The sequence below is a fragment of the Calonectris borealis genome, chromosome Z (assembly GCF_964195595.1).
Source record: "Calonectris borealis chromosome Z, bCalBor7.hap1.2, whole genome shotgun sequence".
In the NCBI taxonomy this organism is placed as follows: domain Eukaryota; kingdom Metazoa; phylum Chordata; class Aves; order Procellariiformes; family Procellariidae; genus Calonectris; species Calonectris borealis.
In genome coordinates, this window is record NC_134352.1 from 47,231,807 (window position 1) to 47,254,906 (window position 23,100).

The following is a 23,100-nucleotide window of genomic DNA, read 5'->3' on the forward strand; positions in this document are numbered from 1 at the left end:
GTGGCTCTGGATTCAGTCCAGAGAAGATATGACCATGTCAGTAGCAGGCTATGTAATTGCTGTTCGTGGTGTCTGTAGACCACTGTCCCAGAGCTTATCTGATGGCTGCTGATGGTGAGTGGCCATCGGAGGGTGCTGAGAGCTGTGCTGGCAGAGAATTGTGAAACACCAAAGCTGCAGGGACCGAGAGACCTTAGAAGTTATGATCAGCTTGAGACACATATGTCTGCCTTTATGAGAATAAACAGCTATATGAAAAAGAGAGGATGAGGAAAAAGGATGAAGGTAAACAATGGACTAGAGGAGTAAAGAGGAGGGAGGAAAACATGGAAGTTATATGCAGGCATACAAGTACAGAAAAAATGGAGTAGGTATAAATCACAAAAGAGATTGCCTTCCCTCACCTCTCTTCTTTCCCTTTAATATTTCTTTCTTGTTATCTGTTAAGACTCTTTTATATACTTATCACTACAAAGTCAAGTGCTGGTTCTTTGCAAATTGTCCAGTGTTCTGTGTGTTCATATTTTTCCATTTATAATACTGTCAAAGGATCAGGGACTTTAGTCTCCATATAGCCAATATAGTATACTACTAATGACCGAAACACACCATTGAGACAGAAGTGCCTCTTTAAGGATATAAAATATGTGCTACATAGTGCCCAGTGGTAAACCAGTGTAATAGAAAAGACTAATGAAAAGAGCAATGCTAGGTTTTGAAGGTGGATTTTAATATTGTTTAATATTATCCAGATTACATTTGTGTAGAATGATGAACAAATTCAGTAGTCTAAGAAATATATCTAGAAAAAGTCTATTATTTTTGAAAGACACAGAAAAGTATCTATCTGCTAATTACTCATAAGTGCTTTTGTTAAGGCCACAAAGAAAAGAAAATGCAAACAGAGCTTGCCATCTAACGTGTAGAAGAGCACATAAATTCAAACTGTACCTGTAGAATATATTGAAAAAGGAACATTTCATAGCACTACAGAGATGTTCCACTGAAAATACAAAATAGTTCTTTCTGAACATGAATTTCAAAATTAGTTAGCTAGGTACCAGATATTAAAGTTTCCTTGTCTCAGCTAATCACATTAAAATTTTCTACATTATTCTTTATATTGCTAATGTAAGCAAGTACCTCTTATACAATCAGAAAGCAAAAAGATTAATGAATAACTTGGGATATAAAACTTTTCAGAATTCAGATTCATTTGAAGATGCTAAATTCTGCACCTCAAGAAGCATTATGAGTTCTTCTGTGGGATTTTGATTGTGACAGTCTTAACTTCTGTGTATTCATGAAGGCCATATTCTCCCCTAGATAAAACAGAACCAAGAGTAATATTTATGCTAATGCTTTTTACGTGAGTTATGTTCTGGATGGGATTTTCGGTGGTGTTGTGTAATTGGCCAGATGTAGTTGCTGGCTGGGGTTAAACCATGCCATTCAGGAACATTAGTAATGCTGTTAGGTAAAACACAATTCCTTAAAATAAAATGTGTTTACAGAGACTTACTGAGATCTAGACTTCTAGACTAGTGGCAAAACACTGGAACAGGTTGCCCAGAGAGGCGGTAGATGCCCCATCCCTGGCACATTCAAGGTCAGGTTGGATGGGGCTCTGAGCAACCTGATCTAGTAGAAGAGGTCCCTGATCATTGCAGGGGGTTGGACTAGATGATCTTTAAAGGTCCCTTCCAACCCAAACTATTCTATGATTCTATGATTCTAAGTGTACCGGACATAGTGGGAAGACATCTGTGCAGCTAGACTGCTGCTGGAAGCCTTTTGAAAAGCTACAGCAACTGGTTCCTGAGAAAAGTGGGAGAGAGAACAATTTCATTTCTGTGCAAAAGAATGGCTTTTAATCAATTTAGTGCATTTCTGAACTGGATGTCTGTGTAGCAAATCAGGCACATGTTAGGTCTTCACTTGCTCAACAAGTTATTTGCAAAGGCCTTCCTCTGAGGTCAAGAGTTTTCTCCATAGTCAAAGAAAGACGCTTCATATCAAGTAAATGGGGGACATAATTAATCCACTGGGAAATCTCCCAGACAGTGAAAAACACTTAAATCTTACTGACATGTTTTTAACATGATTCCACCTTTATGTTTTACATGATGAGATGAAGCTAGATGTTTGACATCTGAAACAGTCAAACTATTTAGACATAATTGATTGTTTTATAGAACAAGGGTTTGCTACAGTATAATGTTAACCAGTTCTCACTGCCACCTTACTAGACACATATGTATGCAAAACAGAAATCTGTGCTCAGGCCTCTCATTCTGTGGGAAAATGTTTACTGATTCTCTTCATTTTTGAAGAGACATTCTGTTAGTATGTGACATTCAGTAGTTATGAATGTGACATTCATAACGGTATTATGATTCCAAGAATTATACAGGGAATTTTATTTTGGGAATCAGGGAATTCAGTGGCTTGGCACACTGACTTCCTGATTATTTCAGTGCAGGAAATATGCCACACATATTTCCGCCTCTCCTAAATTTAATTGCTACATGTTTACAAAACTTTTTTCCATGGCAGACATCTAACTGGTGCTAACTCCTTCCTTGCCCTTTAGCAGGAATATTTTTATTGGTCGACTAATTGTGATTTTGAATGAAGCTTTAGGAAACACTTAATTTGCACAAAAGCTTAACTCCTTCAAAATGCACTGTTATAGAGAATATTAATCTTTATCATAGCCTATTATTGTTCTCCTGTTATTTCCAGCAAATAAATCCCCAAAATATTTCTGTAAAAGGCTGTAATTCAGAATTGATGGTCTCCCAGTTTTTGACACCCAGTAAATGCAAAACAGTCCTTGATAGTAATGGCCTAAATTATTGTGGGTTTTTTTTTCATTTTGACGTATTCTAAAGCTCTCAGCATTGGCATAACTCTGTTTCCTTTGAAGTCAGTGGGAGCTTTGCCATCAGGAGCAGATTGAGTCCAATGATGAGCAAGCATGAAAACCCTAGCCTTTATCTCTTAAAAAAAATACGAAAAAAGAGAAAAAGAAGCTCTGAAGCACTTCACCTGCACATATATTTTTAATTACTTCTATTATTCATTAAACATATTATGCATTTGATTTAATAAAAAGGAAAACGTACATGTTTTGATTTTTATTCATTGCTTTAAAAATAATTTGTTGTTCTCAGATATATGGCATTTTTAACAAAGGACTGCTTGTGATTTAGTTCAAAAAAACCCCGGAAGATATAACTCTACATAATGTATGATATCAAATGTTTTGTGATGTAACACATTACACAATTCTCTTGCTAATATGAAGATCAGGATGAATACAGGTAAGACAGGACATGATTCAAATTGAAACTGGACTAAACCTTAGAAGTTTGAAAGAATTTGATTAGCTTATCATTTCTGTATACTCCTCCACTTCTAGTTTGGGAAAAGACCAAAGGTCTGCAGACTACTGAAGACTATTTTCATCATAACTTTTGACCAAGCTGGAATGTACTGTAGAAACATTGTTGTCACAAGACTCTTCAACTGAAAACTCCTGTTTAAATCAAGGATTTTGAAATGTCTTGTGTTTTCAAAAACCTAGCATTTAAAGGGGATTCCACAAACTACACGCATATATATCTTCATGCAAATTACACTTTCTATATATATGCAAAAACTGTAAACCATAAACACAATGACCGGTTTTGTATATCAGTAGACCGCAAGCAAATAAAAATGGTCATTTTGAAAAAGTGTGTATCTAAGTAATTTTCTTATTTGTTTTATAGAAGAATTCTTTGCTTGACATTGTCTCTGACAACATGAAGCCTCTAAATACTATATAGACTAATTTGACAAAATCTCAAACTGGACATCCTAGTTATGAATGTTTAAATTTGGGTTTTGGAATTTCATTTTGCAGTTCCTGTGAATCTACATTTTTAAAAGTGTTTACTTACATTTCTCGTCCATTTCCTGACATCTTAAATCCTCCAAAAGGACACTGAGCAGACATTGCACTATAACAATTAACCCTGGAAGAACAGCAAAATTACTTTTGACAGTGTGAAACAACTTTTTTCACTTCTGAAAAATCAGTGTTTTTCTGTACACTGTGAAAAACCTATGGTGATATTCACAAAGCATATCTGAGTAATATATTTGCAAAAATACATGTTGTTCAAGGTTCAGAGAAACAAAGCATTGCCAGAAACTACACTTATGATCAGGGTCTTCAAGCAGAGTGACAGTCATATCTTTCTCTGATAGTTATGATAAAATTCCTTCCTAACTAGTCCACAAGCTCTCAAACCAAAGACTACTCACAGTTAAGTCTTCTGCAGGTACACTTCCAGTAGATAAATTCAGGATTGCTTCAGTATATATTTAAGAAGTTTTGTTTGGTTCTACTCAATGTTAAATCATATTCTGCATTGTGGTTGAGAATAAAAATATCATCTCCATCCTCTATTGGATGCGGGGGGGAACGTTGCCACCAAGGACGAGGAAAAGGCTGAGGTACTCAACGCCTTCTTTGCCTCAGTCTTTAGTAGTCAGAGTGGTTATCCTCAGGGTACTCAGCCCCCTGAGCTGGAAGACAGGGACGATGAGCAGGATAAACCCCCCATAATTCAAAAGGATGAAGTTCATGACCTGCTATGCCACCTGGACGTGGAAATGGCCTCAAGTTGCGCCAAGGGAGGTTTAGATTGAACATTAGGAGAAATTTCTTTACTGAAAGAGTGGTCAGGCCTTGGAACAGGCTGCCCAGGGAAGTGGTGGAGTCACCATCCCTGGAGGTATTTAAAAGACGTGTAGATGAGGCCCTTAGGGACATGGTGTAGTGGGCATGGTGGTGTTGGGTTGACGGTTGGACACGATGATCTTAGAGGTCTTTTCCAACCTGTATGATTCTATGATTCTATGATTCTATCAAAGATTCCACCTTTATTTTAAAATTTCTTCCATTGAAAGAATACCAACTCCTAAGTCAAAACTGTTAACTTATTCTTAGAAAGTGTATGTTTCAGGGCCTGGGCAGGAATTTGTGCTGGTTGCGAGTTCTTTTGTATGAAATGTAAATTGGACACAGGTTTTGCATTCAAGTAAAATTGGTTGTTCTCTTTCTAATGCATTGAGATAACTAGGGAAATGCAGGTGTCTGTCAGTGATAGTTATTAGATTCAGTCTGCTATTCCTCCAAGCTTTCACTCTTGCATCTCTCAGCCTTTGCCTTTCCAGCTCCATGTAAGTTGCCTCTTTCTTTTCCACCGCTGGAAATAGTTGTCCTTGTACTTGTAGCAGTTCTCCATCACTTGTGTTTCCTTCCTTTTCTCAACCACTTTTTATCAATCTTTTCCATCACAGGTGCATGCTCTGCCCAGGTTAATGGCCACAGAACTTCAGATAATTAATTTCTTTACACAGTACAGGAAACGATCCCTGCAAATTAAGTATGTATTGGGCTATCCCTAGACCCTGAATGAAAAGGGAAGTGGCACTCTCACTGTATTTCCTTTTGTCTCCTTTCCTTTTTAGCAAGTCAACTTCCTTTTTCAGACTAAGTTTACAGCGCAATTTTGTGAAGACTTACAAGAAATATTTATTTAATAACACGTTAAGTATGGAATGGTGAGAGAGAGAGACACAGGAGGATGGCATTAATCTACTTCCCTCAAGATGACAAGGAATTGAGATATAAAATATACCATCCAAAAAAGTGTTAAAATGCCCTACAGTTACTGCCATTGGCACCTGTAGTTCTGAAGGAAGAATTAAAAAAGCCATTACTTACCATACTGTTCCAGCCTGAAGAGCAGCTGCAAACGTCAGTGCTTTATCAATGTCTTTGGTAAAAACTGCTGCTGCTAAGCCATAGGTAGTATTATTTGCCCTCTTGATAACTTCATCTATAGTTCTAAACTTCATGATTTGTTGAACAGGTCCAAATATCTGTTTCAGACACATGTAAACATAAGAAGTGGACTAGTATAGCTTACTATTGTAAATAATTCATCTTTTTAAAATTTATTTCTGTCAGGTGATCTTATTCCTGAATTCATTCAGTCAGGAGTGTACATCTCAGAACAGAGTTCTAAAAAGGATTATAAATTCACAAAAACATAAGATTTTTGTAGAATGCAGCAAATCAAGATAACCTATTGTAAAATGACTAATAATAATAAAAAAAATTATAAATGATGAAAACAAATAAATAAAGATGAAAAGCACCTACCATAAAGGTAGTTAGCATGGAGTCACAATGTGTTACATATCTATACCAACGAACTACTATTTTCTTGGTAAGCTCCAGTTTTAGAGCTGAGAAAGACTTTCAAGTTTTCCTTCCCCTAAACTTTATATTAGACTTTTATCTCTGCAGGTAGCTGCACAACAACTGGGCATGTATGCCAAGTGAAACAACTAATGCTGCTTTCCATATGGGTGTTATGCGAGATAATAGGTCCCTCAGGCTCGGCTTTTCCACTACTGCCCCTCTGTGTTCTCAGCCAGAGGTGCCATGCCCACCACAAGAGCCAAGACTGTGCAGGGCAGGGGTGCATTACCACATCTAATTACTCCCATTGCCATAGATCGTGAGCTTTCCACTTGATTTTGCTGGAAAGTGTTTCGTGCTAGTTTCTAAATAGAGTTGCAGGGATTGATTTACATAGATCAGAAAACCACTGAACAGTCCCCCACTGTCCAGTCTGTGACTTTCGGAACCCGGATATTCTTTAAATTGCCTTGACTCTCTGGGGTTTCATTATTCAATATACTCAAAATAGCGTGAGAAAAGCAGTTCTTATACTGCTGACCCAAAGGAAACTAATAGATCTGTATTCACATAAAGAAACATATTTCTGTGCAGTTTCCTACCTGGCCCCCAGACCAGCAGAAACAATCCAAATTATTCCTCATATAGCTCTTTCTTGTTTTACAGCTCTCTCCCCACCACAATTGACTCTAGATGCTCTGGTGTTCATTTTAACTCAGCCTGTTGACTCTTGCTGAATGTATTAGGTATGTTCAGCAGACTGCATCAGCACTATCACTGGCTATACAAAGCAACACCTAGATTTATAACAGTTTTGAAGGAGCTTTCTGGTATGAAGAAGTATAATGGACACCGATTGCAGCACAATTGCAGAAGTTGTTAATCAAAATGAATGTAAAAAAACGCAGAGAAGAGATCATGACTGGACTTTGAAACTGTGTTTACAGAACTGTTTTTCTCAATGACATAGCAGCTCTGCACTCCTAACTCTCTCCTGTTTCTTGCAGATGACCACTGCTGCCCTGGCACTGCCACCTTAGTTGGGTCAGTAAAAGCTTCTTTAACGCTGTGTAGACACATTTGTAAACTGATCTAGGTTAAATAATCCTGCAGAGGCAAAACTTTGCTTTGCTGTAGTTGCCACCCACAAAACGCCTGTGGAAGCACAACCTAACTATTTTCTCTTATTGCAAAATAGCTGCATAGTGCTTACTGTGTCCAAACCACAGTTTAAGTGGCTCCTTAGGCAGTGCAAAATATTCACAAGCTGTGCCTTCAAGGTTTGTTTCTCTGTTACAGGTTACCGTGACTCTGATATGTGAGACATGGGCAGTATGGGGTGATGTAAACAACTCGAACCTCAGCTTTTCTTATCTACTGCCAGCTTAAGCTGGAGCCTTTGCTGGCAGCCAGCATCATATTCCTCTCCCTCACCTTCACTAAGTTGGTGAAATGGGCATCAGAAACCAAGAAAAGCATTTTTAACACCACCAGGATGGAACAACAGATTTACTGAGAGCGTTTTATGTAGCCACTTGACATTCCAAATGGATATTTTGTACAGATATTTAAACAGACAATCTCCAGTGAGCGTACAGACTGCCAAGAATATCTTTACCTCTTCTTTGGCAATGCGCATATCATCTGTAACATTAGAAAAAACTGTGGGCTGGATGAAATAACCTTTGTCTCCCCATGGACCTCCTCCACATTCCAGTTTGGCTCCTTCTTTTTTCCCACTCTCAATTAGCTCCAGGATTTTTCGATACTGCTCTTTATCAATCTAAATGAAAAGATATTACAGGAATGAAAACAGCACACACAGATAACAAATGTTCTTCTAACTCATTAATAAAACCTAACAATGTTGCAGCTTTGTTCAATTGCATGTGTTGAAGTAGAACAGCTGGAGAGCCCTGCAAATATTCTTGTCACTAGCTTCTCAAAACTTTGCAGGCTTTTCTCAAATAGACCAGTAATCAAAAATTTTAGCATAGGAGAATCAGCTGTAGAGGGACTGATATCCTGGTTTTCTTTAGTAAAATAATAAAAAAAATCTATAAAATGAATGTGTTTTACACTTCTCCCAGTACTCTTGCCAACTGCAAATGGTTCATCAAAATAAAAATTGCTGAGCTTCGTGCTGCAAAAATAGCAGAGTGCTTGATCTAGCCAGCAAGACTCTTCTGTATTTCACTGGGTCTGGTAGATAGGCCATATTGTTTTCCTAAACTATTAAAGGAAGTTAAAAAGCAACAATAAAATATAACTGAAACTCAATGCTGTTTTCAGTTAATTCTGATTTATTAGTGGAGTAAAGAAACTTACATTTGTGGTTTGAGAAACATAGATAGCAGATTGTTCATGGTATGAAGCCAGTCTCTGCCCCTCCACTTTCCTAAGCCTACCAACAAATTCAACATATGACAAGCATATTGCAGTTTGGCTCTATAGTATAGCAAAATGCATGGTCTTTGGCTGGAAAAGGAGTTTATGGTGGCACTACAATAGGGGCTTATATTTCTCTAACCCCTTCCAGTTTTCAGTGCCAAAGTGCATAAAAGGAAATAGTGTAAATGGGGACTAGAAACAGTTCACACATCGTTTCCTTTCCTCCCCTCTCCAAATCAACCAATCACCACTTCAGTTCTGAAGGGAAATTGTACACAAGATAACATTTATGTCAAGAAAAACTCAATGGTAAAGCTTGTTTGGTAGAGGCCTCTAACACCGTCTTTTTTCTTTTTTTTTATTTCTTCCATTTTCGTGATTCTTTCCTTCACTCTTTCAGAGTTCAGCCCTTCAAGCACTGGCTCATGAAGTTACTGAGATTACTTCTAGGGGGACTCTTGCACAGAAGCTTCTTCTCTCTGATCATACCCATCAGTCAGCAGAGTAGGTGTGTATCTTATTGTCTTATTCGTGCAATAGAAAGGTCACATTTCAGTTTAAGCAATAAGTTTTACTATGATCATAGAACACAACAATATTTTCAAATGTTCTGGGGAATCCTGGATGCATATTAGACTAAACAGCTATTCAGCTAAAGCTATGACAAAAGCTTATATTTAAAAGGATATGAATTTATAAGGATATTGATAAGGAGGTGATTTTTAGTTTGCTGCGCTCCCTTTGTCATTTTGCTTTCAAACAATTGCCTTACTGCATGCTGAAGACATAAAATTTCTGCTACTCTGGTGGCCAAATATCTCTTGGGCATAAACATCTTGAAGAGAAGGCAAGGTTTAGATGATACAGCTCATGTTGCTGTCAGTCGTTCCTTTATTATTATCATCATTATTTTTCTTAATAATGTGTGAATTAGCATATATATGATCTTTTGAATTCCACTAGGGTCTTTGGCTCTTCTTTGGTGCCCACTGTGCAAAGCGTTACCCAAACTTGCTGCCTGAGGCAGATGCTGCCCCAGAGGGCTTGTGAACTGGAGGACAAATATGGCTTTCAAGGAGCTTCTATGACAAGAGAGCATAGTGAATATGCCTGATACAAGCTATCGTTTTTTGTTTCTAGAAAGAATTGCCCAAAACACAAGGAATTTGAAGACAAAGAGAGATATTTAATATAATTACCACAAAAGAAATGCACCTAAACTGCATGGTTACAATTTTCCATTAAATGGCATCATACCTGTTCTAAAAGGAGAAACTTTGCTAACCTGTGAAAAAGTTAAGATTTCTGCTAAAGCTTGCTAAGAAGAAAAAGAGATTAAGAAAGGCAAATGATGAGACTGGAAGAGAAAAGAGTCTTCATGCTCTTTCAAATGTTTTCAACAATGCTTTTTTTCAGAGGTTTAAGCTTCCTTTTTCTTTAGTAAAAGTTACTTTCATCTCTCATTTAAATTGTTAGCATGAATTTCAACTCAGTAAAGCCACAATAACACTAGAGTGTATTCCTGTATTTTTATTATTAGTTATTCCTGTATTATTAGTTTTGTATTAGCTGTACACCAGACACCTGGAGTTTACTTGTTTCAATCTTCCTGTCCTCTGGCATTTAAATTTATTCAGCTGAACATATTAGTTTATTAGCAAGACACATTGTGGGATATCAAAATAGCACCCTTACTATTTTTAAATTCTCCAAAGCTTGTGTGGCTTGGAATGCAGTTTTCCAGTGTACCTGGTGTCTTTGATTACATAAAATGACTGTGGTAACCAATGAAGAACACATTACATTATCAAATGTGTGGGAGTTTCTTTATCTCCAGCTTTTGCTTTGTCTCTAATACAGTTCCTTTATTCTGTGACAATCGAATATATGCATCATAGCTCTGCCAAGAAAGTATATATCCTGTAGTACAAGCTGATACGGGAATAAGACTCTAGATGAAAACTAATTTAACAATGCTCTAATGTGATCTGCTGAATCCACAGCATTGTGATAGCTATGATTTTTAATTTTGCATTTTAAAATTCATTTAATGGGGAAGCTGTTGGCATAACCTTTTAACATAAGCAGGAAAAAGTAGAAAATTATGCATTTTGATTGTGTAATATTCTAAAACTGAGAGCAGCATAATGAAACAACTAGTACCTTGAAAAAGGAGAAAAGACACTATTAAATTTTATTTCCTCAAGCTACTCACTTACATTGGCACTATTTGAACATAATGTTAGCAATCTCTAACACGGGTGATCGTACTTGTGCTTTTGTAGCTGTTGCATTGGAGCTTTCTCAAAGCATTTCAGTTCTATATACTTGTTCCCATTCCATAATAAAAGGAACTAGAAAAGAGAAAGAAACCTCACCCTTAGGCCTATGATAGTGGCACAAACAACCATCACTCCAGTTTCTTCCTCCTGGTCCTCCAGACTAACCAATAGACAACTGTATTTAGCCTTGAAACTAATGCAACAATAAGTTTAGAAGTACGTTAAACTGTGATGTCATGTCACAGTTATATTGGAAGCATGTAACATTACTTACTTGAGGACCTTGCTGTACACCAGGCAACAGAGGATTCCCAAGAGTATACTTCTTTGCTCGTTCAATGCTCCGACGAACAAACTCATCATAAATAGGCTCTTCCACAAAAATCCTAGATCCTGCTATACAACACTGTCCCTGGTGGTAAAACAGACCAATATGTGCAAATTCCACAGCGGTGTCCACTGCAAAGAAATGCAGAGCTCATCAGATTATAAACTTGAAGGGTCATATCATAAATTCTTTACAAACAATTGTCATTCCATCTCATTTCCCTTTTTAACACTTTTTTATTTTTATGGCCCTTTAAAACACAGATATTCATGCATTTACTTATGTCCAAAACTACTGTTATCAAAAGTAGCATGGTACACCTAGACAAACACATATTCAGCTGTTCTATGTGGAATGTGGATTCAACGTTATTTGCCCTATCAGCAGTACCAAGAGGAGTACTCAGCTAGAAAGTTAACAAACCTGTATAAGACCCATCTAGCTGCTTTTGGTTCTGCATTCATGTTTCATTAAGATGATCCTTAATTACAGTGAGAGTGGACAGGTTGTCAGAGGTTCGTATCCATTCAGGGGACACCAATTTTTGGTGGCAATCTAACTTAAAACTATGATGTCACCAGAAAACATTAAAATTCACTCCTTCATTAAATAGGTACAAATAATTTACTGAGAAAGAAAAGAAAAAGAATATGGGACTTGCAAAAGTAGTAGGTTTATATAGTAAAAATGCTACTAACAGTCTGCATCCGCAAATATAATGTTAGGACTTTTTCCTCCAAGTTCCAATGTAACTCTCTTCAGATTGCTCTTCCCTGCCGCTTCTTTAATCAATTTGCCAACCTAAAAGGTAGAGAGAGGACAGCTTCAACTCAAAAAGTTTATTATGACCTCAATAACAATTCTCTGAGTTCCTTAAAAGTGAAAATCAGTTCACAGTTATCTACTATCCCAGTAATTGTAAAAATGAAAAATAAACTAAAAAAAAAAAAGAAAAAAAAAAGAAGAGTCAGTGTGCAGGTGACTTGCAGTCTAAGAACCGGGAATGCTTTCTGGAAGAGTTTCCCCCTGGACACGCTCATGTTAACTGCCAAAGATGTCTGGTTACCACCACTCTACTTGCTTGTACCTGTAATCTAAGGTAGGCACTGATTTCTGCTCTGCCAGCTACTCCCATTAGGTTGAAATTCCTCTGTTTTATACATGGGAAAGCTCTTTGATGCACGAAGTGTATGAGATAAAAAGTAGATATCTACTCTGTTTGCATGGCCAACTCTTCCTTATTCCAGTTTCTCCCTTAGAAAAAAGAAGAAGAGGAAATAAAACCTCTACCCTGCTTCTTTCTACCCATCTATTGATGGCATAATTAAAGGAACTACTTAATATGAATTGTCCTGGAAAAACTGTGAAGGGAAAACCTGTCTGTAGTCCTTGTGGCTTTGGTCTATAAATGCTCATGTTTAGCAACCATCAGATAGCTTCCGCCCTCTGCCAGCCTTCCTGCCTTCATTGCTCGCTGCTAAATTACACTGTCAGAAGAAGAGAACTGTCACCAAAGTCTATGAAAACACTCTCTGGTCCACATGCCTTTGGAGGGACGTGGGGCACTGGGAATTGTAGTTGTTACTGTCCATTGGGAACATTTGTGGGATATTTCACAGATGTCAGGGTTTGGGGTGGTTTTCCCATTACTTTAGAGCTAAAGGTTTCTAAGAGTAAACATAGCTCTTGCACTTAGGCAAGATCCTTGACACGAGGCAATGATATTTGTCTTTGGACTGTACATCCAAGAAGTTAAGACACCAGCTGGTAGGTCTTCCATGTAGCATGCATACAGACAAATAATATAATTATAATGTACTGTGTAAAGGATATAGTTATATAGTGCCTGCATTGAGAAATCTTCAATCATATCTCTCATAGTTCTTCAGAGTGAAGGTTAGGGAAAATTAACAGTAGCCTTCCTTTCAATTATTAAATTGATACGTATTCAAACATACCTTTAAGACCACCCAGATGATCATCAGTGTCATTCAAATACCAAAAAGCCATCACCTCACCTAAGTGTGTGCAGAACCAGGAATGATTTATGAAGTACCTTCCTACCATCCTGTTGTTATTAAAATTAAAGAGAATGGAGCACAGCCTGTTTCACTTTTCGCATTTTTTAAAATAATTATTCTTAAAAAAAGAAGCAACCCAAAAGTTAGGAAAATGTTTTCTTTTTAAAGGACAAGACTAAAAATAGCCTTGATATACTAGAACCTAGTGTATCTCATGGAGTTCCTTTGTTTGAAGGGTTTTCCTGAAATACAAACATTGTTTAAATATGTTTAAAGTTAATAATAACCAACAAATCATTAAACAGACTTTGTTTAACAAACCAGCAGCCAAAAGAAAGAAAAAAGTTAAAATAGTTACATAGAACAAGTTAGACATTAAATCATTTCCTGTTTATATTTTCTTGCATTCATTATAGTACCTCTGTAGAGCCTGTGAAAGCTACTTTATCTACATCCATGTGGTGAGAAATTGCTGCTCCAGCGGTGGGTCCAAAGCCTGGCACAATGTTCACAACTCCAGATGGAAATCCTGCCTGAATTGGAAGAGAGAACCGTGTAAATTTGTGGAAGGATAATGACTAGAAGAACATGTCTCATACAGTCTTACTTCCCTTTTCAGTTCTCCAGCCACATTTTCTCAGTCATAAAGTTATTCTCAGCCCTAGAGTCCCAAATGTGTTCATTCTCATATGATTTACGCCCTCTTTCCCTCACCTGTCTTTTAGGCTATTGAACTGGCTCTTTTTCTAAAGAAAGAACATTTTATTTTAGTTCTTTTTCAGTGTCATTGCCAAGGAATAAATTTCTCTCTTCTTTTCTCCCCCAGTCAGATATGTAAAGGAAAAGATTGCTTAGTTTCATGTCTACTTTGTTAAAGCTGTTTAAATCATCCTGTGTGCTTGCTGACTTCTGCTCACTAACCCTCATGCTGGATGGAATTCAATTAATGATCTGCTGACTTACACTGAAATTCTATTAAGAAAAATGATGGAAATAGTACTTCAAACTCAAAGTCTTTACTTCTTCCTCTGGACTTGGGTTGAAAATACAGAGTGGGCAACACAAGAGTTTACAGCACAAAAGAGGCAGATCAGCTACCAAGCATGAAAAATCTGGATACCTGAGATATGCACAGTTCCAGTATCTTGCAAATTTTCTATTTAAAGAGGCTTTTCCTGTGGGCCAAATCAAACCTATTGTTTCCCACCAATTCTGTATTAGTTATGTTCCATTCATAGGCAAAATAAGTTATTTTCTTCCAACAGCTTGTCAGGCAATCTCCCATGGATGTGTAAAGTGCGGCTGGATTTCCTGTTGGCTTATGAAACAGCTATGGGATCTCAATAGTACTTGCAGAGCAAGCATAGAATTAAAAGACCAAAAAGATGCATCTCCTGTATTATCACTTAAATGAGTCTCTTTTTAGTATTAAACAGAACTTTGCAATTACATGCAAAGATTCCATTTTCATTTGGAAAATGGCGAATTTCAGCTGGTGAGTTACAGCTCCTAACTTCATGTCCTGTGTTATGAACACCAGACAATTACTTTTGTTCAAGCAACTTTGGTTCCTTACAGGTTCATGCTCAGATACATTCTATCACTACTTTTTATGCTCATTTAATATTCCAGATTAATATTTGCCCCAGAACTGATGAGACAATGAGGTTCCTTCTATTTGCTTAGCATTGTGTTTCATACTTAATTTGTAGAGTAAAGTAAGAATATTTTTTGAGGGACTAATTCACACTGTCTCACTTCAGGCATTTAAATTCCATGGCTGTATTAGAAGCTATTCTTTACATATTAGCAAAGGAGCCTTGTGAGGATTATTAAAAAGGATAGTGAGGATTACCAAAAGTGACTATATTATTTTTTTAGTGTGGACATTTGAGAAGTAGAAAGTTAAATTAGATTTTCAGATAGTTTCACAATAAGTCTAAAGCAGCTACTGAAGTGATCACTGAGGTTTTGATCACTATCAGGGATTTGGGCTCCAACTTTATTTAGGTAATCTGGATGTAAATTAAAACTCAGCTAGATTTGGGTGAATAAATCTTTAAGGACTTGACAAAATGAATATTTGTCTTTTTTTAAAGCTCCACAATATCTACCAGATAATATACCAAAGATATTTAACAATAATATACTTAAGCTTCCCATCCAGTTGAACACTGACTGAATGCGTAAAATGAGAATCATCCTGCCTTTTACTAAAAATGCTCTAGCGTTATACCGGTCATTACCACTCTGTAACCGTTGTAAGTGTGCATAAAAAATGGACCACTGATCACATTCCCACTTATGAGCTGTCCTTTCAGGAAATCAGAATATCAGATATTTCATTAGACTCCGAGCAGAACTGATTTACTTTCCCTGTAACGTTCCTTTCTCAGAGAAATATACTTTCTGATACTTATTGTTAAAAACGAATGCAGAAGGTATCTCTGATATTTTTTTAAAGCAATTCCTCCTCCCCAATATTACTTAATAGCATTTACTATGTGATGCAATAACAGCAGGACTTGTCTCCTTCCTGATAGTCATTTAGTTTCTGTGAAATATTAATGCATAACCAGTCAGTATGCTCTGCTGAATCATTATTTTGAAGCAGAATAATAAAATGTGCCAAGTCATTTCCATTAACACTCTGCGAGGTTACTGCACTGGTGATTATTGACATCTGTGCCAACTCTTCAAACATGTTAGATTACATTTGTTGATTTTGTTGGGAAGCAAGATAGCTAAACTATTTAACTGTTCTTTGGGTGTTTGCTGGGCTGGGCACAATAGTCAACGTAACTTTGGAGACACTGGAGAAGTTACCACACTGCTTGTGTTCAAGAGCACAAAGTGTATTCTCCCAGTTTCTGTGTAAAGAGAGTTGACAAGTTTGGCCGCAATTACCAGTTCAATATTACAGCTCCCTGTTAATAATAAACCTAGGTGGGTGAAAAGTTTGTTCAATTAAAAAATAATAATAATTAGCTGTACAAACAGGTCTTTTTCTGTGATAACTATGATAATAAAGTCATTGCCACCCACCTCTAGGTACTCTGTTCTTTACTCCTTGTTTGGTTTTGACTTTGAAAGGTACTGTGCTTTTGTAATACAAATATGTTTGCCAAGGAATGGAGTTTACTAAATTGCTATTGTGGGTTTTTTTATGTGTGTGGACTAGGTTGAAAGATATGCGTGCTTTTGCCCTGGATTTGCTTCACTGGTTTACAGTAAGGTAAGTTCCATAGTACAAGGCTAGACATGCAATGAGAAGTACTTGCAGAGGACAGCCTGGCTTATATTACCTCTGTGGCATTCCAGCTGCAGTATACTCTTACATTTCTGAGAAGGGCAAAAAACTCTGTTGTTAACGACTTACCTCTTTAATCAAGGATCCCATGTAAAGGGCAGTCAGTGGAGTTTGTTCTGCTGGTTTGACAACCACCGTGTTTCCACAACAAAGGGCAGGGGCGATCTTCCAGATGAACATAACTAATGGGAAGTTCCACTGAAAGACAGATGAGAAGGTGTATCCTATTTCTAATACATCACCAAAATGCCTTTACTTTTTCTATGATAACAATTGTCAACTGGGTGGTTGAACTCTTTGTTGAACTCTTTTGAGAATGAAGATATTTTGAAAAAGCAACTGGCAAGCCATGTTGTACAAAGACCAGTGATTTTGGTATATGTGAGTCCAGAGGATCCAAGGTTTTAGTTAAAAGCTCAAGAGACAATAAGCGTACTCCTCTAACAAAGCCTTACAGAAAGTTGCTGGATTAGTGGTGAAATTGGGAGTTTTGCTATCTTAAATGATCACATCTGTCATCAATTCAGTTTTCTAAGGGAGACAAGGTAATAACATGTAACACTGCCCCTGCACTCTTCCCTGGATATTTCACTGGCAGCTCTCCATTGTGGTCAGTCCAGCCAGACTGCAGAGCAGCTGACTCCTTTGGACCCCATATTCAGCAGTACAAGAGACAATGTGGCTGGGGGAAAAATGGGTTGCCCCTTTGAGAATATTTCTAATAGTTTTGGAAGCATTGAGCCCATGAGCCTCAGCACAAAAGACGCAGTGTGCCTACCTTTATGAAAGTGGGGAAAAAGGCAGTTAACAGTTACCTATTATGTCAAAAAGGCTTGGGAGAGTATACATGCAACTGTTCTTTGTCTCTCTTCTTATCTCATTTCAGTCTCACCCCATCCCCCAAAATAACAGGAGCACAAATAACACAAAGCAAGGGATTACAGGATTTTCTGGATCTTTGTCATTAAAGTGGAACCGTGTGAGTGGAAGGGAAACGGAAATGATGAGCTAGCAAAAGTGTTTTGCAATGTTCACATAGGCCTCAAAGTTTTTGGTTTACGTAAAAACCTGCAGCTTGGTGGGTTCACATTTCAATGGAGAGAAAATGAAGATATATTCAGAAGTCCTTGAACATTTTGTAAGGGAAGCCAGTGTTTGTACTAACTGCTTGTACTTCCACGATGAAATTTTATTTAGAAGTGGTCACATCTAGGGTTTCTAGTTCTTTGGCATATCTTGACTCTGAGTGCTTTACTTGAAATATCTTGTGCCTGACCTACAAGAGAATCTAAACTGGCAAGTTCCCAAGCTCTCCTGGAGTCTGGATTTAAATGTGTTCCAGTGATGTTGTGATGTTCTCTAAATCAATGTCGTGGTTTAAAGAGATAGCAAATCTGCAAGCTCAACTGAAAGACATCAGGAACGTGTGTGGGACCCACAGATCTGAGCAAACCTGATAGACAAGCTGACTATTTCAGAATCTCGTAAGCTGTGGAGCAGGTCAGGTCAGGCTGCTCACACCTACCATGTGCAAAGAGGTGGGTGGTTTAGGAGTGTCTAGTGCATATAATCATTTTCACAGCAACACACTGAAGCTGTATAGACCTCACAAATAAATTTAAAGGTTGTGTTCCTCAGTGTTTTGGATGGTCAGGCTCAGACAGGCCTTTTGAATTTCATTTAAAATAAGTGTCTTCAAAAGTGGGAATTTAGATGCTCAGAACAGGAGCTTGGGAACATATGGCTCTGTATCACTGTGCTTACTGGACACATTCTTTGTTTTGTTACTTGTACGATCAACACCCTGAATAAGTCTTATTCATAAATAAAGATCCACCTGTTTGGATGCTGTACAGAGCAGAACAGATGTTCCACGTCCTGAAGAGCTTATTGTTTATAGGTTGTAAATATTACCCTCTCCTATTTGTGCATTTCTAATTCTTTCAGTTCCAGCAAAACACAATTCTGTCTTTCAAACTAATCCATCAGTCAATCTTTTGAGATTTATTCTCCCTTCATATACAGGGAGGAGAGAGACAAAGATGGACTGGACTGACTCATCAAAAACTCCATGTTGCAGAATTTGATGAGTACTCAGGATAGTCTCTATCCTTCAAACCTGAAAGTTTTTGACTGGTAATGTTTCACAAATGCACTTGCAATAAACAAAATTTCAAAACATTTCCATTTATAACAGGAACATTTGTGTTTTACATAGGTGGCTCCAACTTACAGGAATAATTTGGCCACACACACCAATAGGCTCATGTCTTGTAAATGTAAAAAAGTTTCCATCTAGGGAAAGAAGAAATAAATTAGACATTCAGACAAAGCATTTGTGAGAAACAGTTAAATCAGAAAGAAGATAAAGTTGGATACCAAACTTAGCTGGATACAATTTTACTTATAAATGATATTTTCAAAATCTTATGCAAAAAACCAACCATGAAGTACATCTGGATTCAATATCTACTTTCTTCATAGCTCCAAGGTTTGATTCTGCCAGTCTGACTGACTTTTTGCAGTGATAACTTTGCTTCTCAATATGGTATGCACAGCACACCAATGAGCATTCCTCATTTCTTTTTTCTTCTATCACCTTTTTTTTTGAAAGTGCTCTTTTAAAAGCTACTTGCAATCCTAGGTATGTATCAGACATTTTTTTAATATTAGATTTTAGCTTAAATCAAATCCATTAAGTACAAAATTCTCTTAGATTCAAATAAACATGTGTTCCATTAAGCCTAGTATAGAGATCTACGTGATGCAAAAAGTTGGAAGTATTTATCACTTTAGTTTTCCTTAATTCCTTCTTTATTACCATTCTTTTCTTTGTCCTTCCAAAAGAAGGCAACTAGGAACAATGTTTTCATAGAGTTGCTTAATGGGAGAGGGAACGGAATGAAATTTCAGCAAAATAAAGGAAAGTTTCCTCATTCCTATCTTTTAGTACTCTTCCTAATACATTATCCAATAACTGAAACAATTATTACTGTTTGTGTTAATCTTAGCTTTAATAAGCAAATACCTGGTTTTCATTACTGTACCATTGCATAAACTATACATTGCTACGCAGAAGTAATCTACCAGACTTCTTAGATGTACATACAGGTTAAAATCTTTTGGTCAATAAACAGTACTTATTAGTGGCGTAGAGAACATAAAATAAATGTGAATACCTGCACTAAATGTTTAAAATGAGCACTATGATAAATCCTAAATAAGCTATACTAAGAACTATTTAAAATATTTTCCATTAGTGATATTTTTTGTGTTACACAACTTTTAGAAAAAAGCAGTCTTGTACTGATCACATTGGCTTCAGTTCTGTACTTTTGTTATCTCAAAACTACTCACCCATTGGAATAGTACGACCATGGATTTTATCAGCCCAGCCTGCACAGTAACGTAACGTTTTGATACAGGCACCTAAATCCATTAGGTAGGCAGTAGAAAAGAGTTTCCCCCCATCAATGGCTTCTATTGTCTGCAGACAACAGCAATTACAAAGTTAATATCAAATACTGATAATGATTCTTATGCTTGTACTTTGTCATTTAGCTTTTGGTTGTTAAGTTCAGAGGTTTTCAGCTTTAGAACAAACGTTTAGATTAATTCTCTTCTGAAGGATACTTAGCATTTGAAAAACCCAAGGTAGCAATTTACAAATGAGAAATTTTCATGATGGTTTATTCACAGTGAACTATGCAGATAACATGATCATGGCACATTTGTAATGGTGACATGTTCTGTAAAAACAGTAACATTTCTCCCATCTGAATCAGTTATACTGCTTTAGTTTATATTAAATATTCTACAAGTGTAGATGAAAAGATCAGCTAGGATTCTGTGCAAATAACTGATGCAAATAAAATGAGTGGCCTTCCTCAGCCCTGACACTCAAGGTAGAGAGTAGTTTCCTGGAAATAACTGTCCCATTAACTTAGGATCCTGTGCTGTTTAATTATTAAGGAACATCTTTCTAGGTGCTTAATAAATGTATGATTAGCAACCTATATGAGCAAGAAGACTCAAAGCAGGGAATAAAATACCCCAAAAATACCTTGAGTGTTTGATGTTCAAAGGAAAGATCTGAGCCATCAAGAACTCTTAACTGAGAAAAATTGACTATGAAACTAAATATTTATATAGAAGAGACTCTCTTTTATTGGCTAACTACTAACTGAGAGAACTACCTAGTCTTATTTGAAGCCAGGCCTGACTCTCCACACCATGGATCTCCATGCCAGGCAGATATAAACCTTTAGAATAATAGTCAGCAAATACTCATTCAACGTCTATAACTTTTCTGTTCCACCCACAGTACTTTAATGATCCCACAGAGACACCAGCACTAAATAGGGTTGATTTCCAGCCAAATCTAGGGAGTGTGGTTTGGATTAATGTAATTTCAATACCCCTAATTTTTGGGACATCTAGTTAAAGACGATGTGCAGTTCTTAAATACTGTGAACATCTTCTTGACACTGCTAGAATTTTTCTCTCATGTTTTCCAGCACAGAGACACTGGGGACCTTCAGCTTTGTGAACAATCCTGTTAGGATATTTAGTAGGAAAACCCAAAACTATAGTTTCAAGATCTAGTCAGATCTTAGAAATATTATTTTCTTTTCTAAATTTGTTATTTTGTATTCCACAGTTCTTTAGTATTTCAGGCTGAGTCTACAGACTGATCCTGCAAGTACAAAGTTTAACCAACAACTCCCCTGTGAAGTCTGCAGTTTTAGTTAACTGGACACATTGCAGATATCATACCTGGGAATAGAACAGAACAGACAGAGAAGCCAGCAACGCTTCATGGCTTTCAGTAACAAGGTACTGATTAAATGATATATGCCCTTGCCATTCCAGGCAATACATCCGGCACTGTGTTCTATTTGAACATAGGAGAAAATTCTTCCCTGGCCTCAAACTTACAAACTCCATAGCTTTGAACACCACAATAGACTGAAACCTAAGAAACAAAATTCTCAGTGGCTCTTTGAGTACCCTGCTTTGACTTATTCTTCCTACCTATAGCCCTGTTGAGCTTTAGGAGAAGCATTTCATCATTATATGAAACACTGAAATGGAATAATTTTGATCCTGGCCAGATGCACGAACACAGGAAAATGTCTGCAATGAGCTTTGGGGATTTATTTTCACCTCTAGTGTTTACAAGGCTATATGCTATTCTATAGTACTAGTTCTGCAGTTAAGATAAGCTGTGAATGAAGAAAACCTCTCTTCATTTTGACGAAGTCTGAAAAGCACTTCATTCAAACACACCTTATCTAAAAGGGAAAAGTAGTCAATAATGTGAATAAGGTGTAGGAAATAAAAACACAGTCAGTAAGATAGAAACTTGGGAGGGGGCCCAGAGAAAAGCAATACTTTCATGGTATGGAAATGGCAAGTGGGAAGAAAAACTAACTTAATGTTTCAGCTTTCCTGTGGAAAAAAGATTATTTCTCCATCCTCTTTGCATGTGTAATGCCTTAGGCTGTACAATAAAGAAGCAAATGCCAGCTCATCCAGTATTTAACTGACAAGGGGGCATACTTTTCCTATTAGAAATGTAAGTCTCATAAAATTTTGTCTCTCTCAACTCCAATAAATCTAGCATTGTTAAGGATTAGTGAAGACAAGTTCTAGCCACCCAAGTTTTCTTCTGAGAAACTAGGTGATTATCAGTCCCTATCAAGGTGACAAGATTCATTTAGAGAAATAATTTCATTGAGGAAAAGCATAAATTTGACAGTTGCAGACTTTGGAGTTCAAGGAAACAACCTCAGTCCCTTTGAATTTTCATTTCTCTTTTAAAAACCTGTTTGGGACGCATGCAAATATCTTCCTATACTAGAGCCATAAGGACAATAGAATGGGCAATAGATTCTTTGCAGGTTTTACATATTTTGAAGCTTTAAATTTTATGAGCTTATCAATGGTGTGGTTTGTAGCTAATGGCTAAATACTTCAAATTGTGACTAGATCAGTCTGAGTGATGATCCTGAATGTTGGATACTCCTCCTGCTCTTTTAAATTTTTCAGACTGTTGGCAGAAAACCAGGGTTCATCTTCAGGACAGTGCAAACAGTTATCCTGCCTAAACGTTAATTCCAGATGGTGCTTGAAATAGCAAAGAGATCGTCTCAATGGTAGCATCATATGTGGGGTTTAAAACAAGATGGGGGGGGGTATTAAACTTTATCATATTAGTGGTGCATTCCTATCTTAAATGTTCTTTCTTGCCTTAGTGCACAATCCGCAGGTGGTGGTGCTACAACTTATGTGTCTGCTGTTAAGAGTGGAAAATAGCCAATACACAGCAATTGGTAAGGACGGGACATCATTCCTCATCCCCCCATGTTCTTCCTACTAATAAGTAATTCATTGCTGCCTTTGGTTCTGGTTAAGGTTTTTCACTCATTGCCAATTGCAAGCTGGAGTTAATGAATGACCAGTTATAGGTGTGGTATAGGATAACAAAATACATAGCCATG

General features: G+C 37.1%; 1 protein-coding gene across 1 annotated transcript in view; it reads right to left on the bottom strand.

Moving 5' to 3' along the window:
* Positions 1–1,211: 1,211 nt before the first annotated feature.
* Positions 1,212–23,100, bottom strand: part of ALDH1A1 (aldehyde dehydrogenase 1 family member A1) — a 34,692-nt gene continuing 12,803 nt past the window's right edge. The window contains exons 4-13 of the mRNA XM_075138134.1: positions 19,955–20,084; positions 18,831–18,892; positions 16,667–16,795; positions 13,707–13,820; positions 11,965–12,067; positions 11,213–11,397; positions 7,884–8,048; positions 5,783–5,940; positions 3,948–4,022; positions 1,212–1,322 (exon numbers count right to left, since the gene is read on the bottom strand). Coding sequence (XP_074994235.1) covers positions 1,250–1,322; positions 3,948–4,022; positions 5,783–5,940; positions 7,884–8,048; positions 11,213–11,397; positions 11,965–12,067; positions 13,707–13,820; positions 16,667–16,795; positions 18,831–18,892; positions 19,955–20,084 — 1,194 coding nt within the window. The 3' untranslated portion in view covers positions 1,212–1,249. The remainder of the gene's footprint in view (positions 1,323–3,947; positions 4,023–5,782; positions 5,941–7,883; positions 8,049–11,212; positions 11,398–11,964; positions 12,068–13,706; positions 13,821–16,666; positions 16,796–18,830; positions 18,893–19,954; positions 20,085–23,100) is intronic.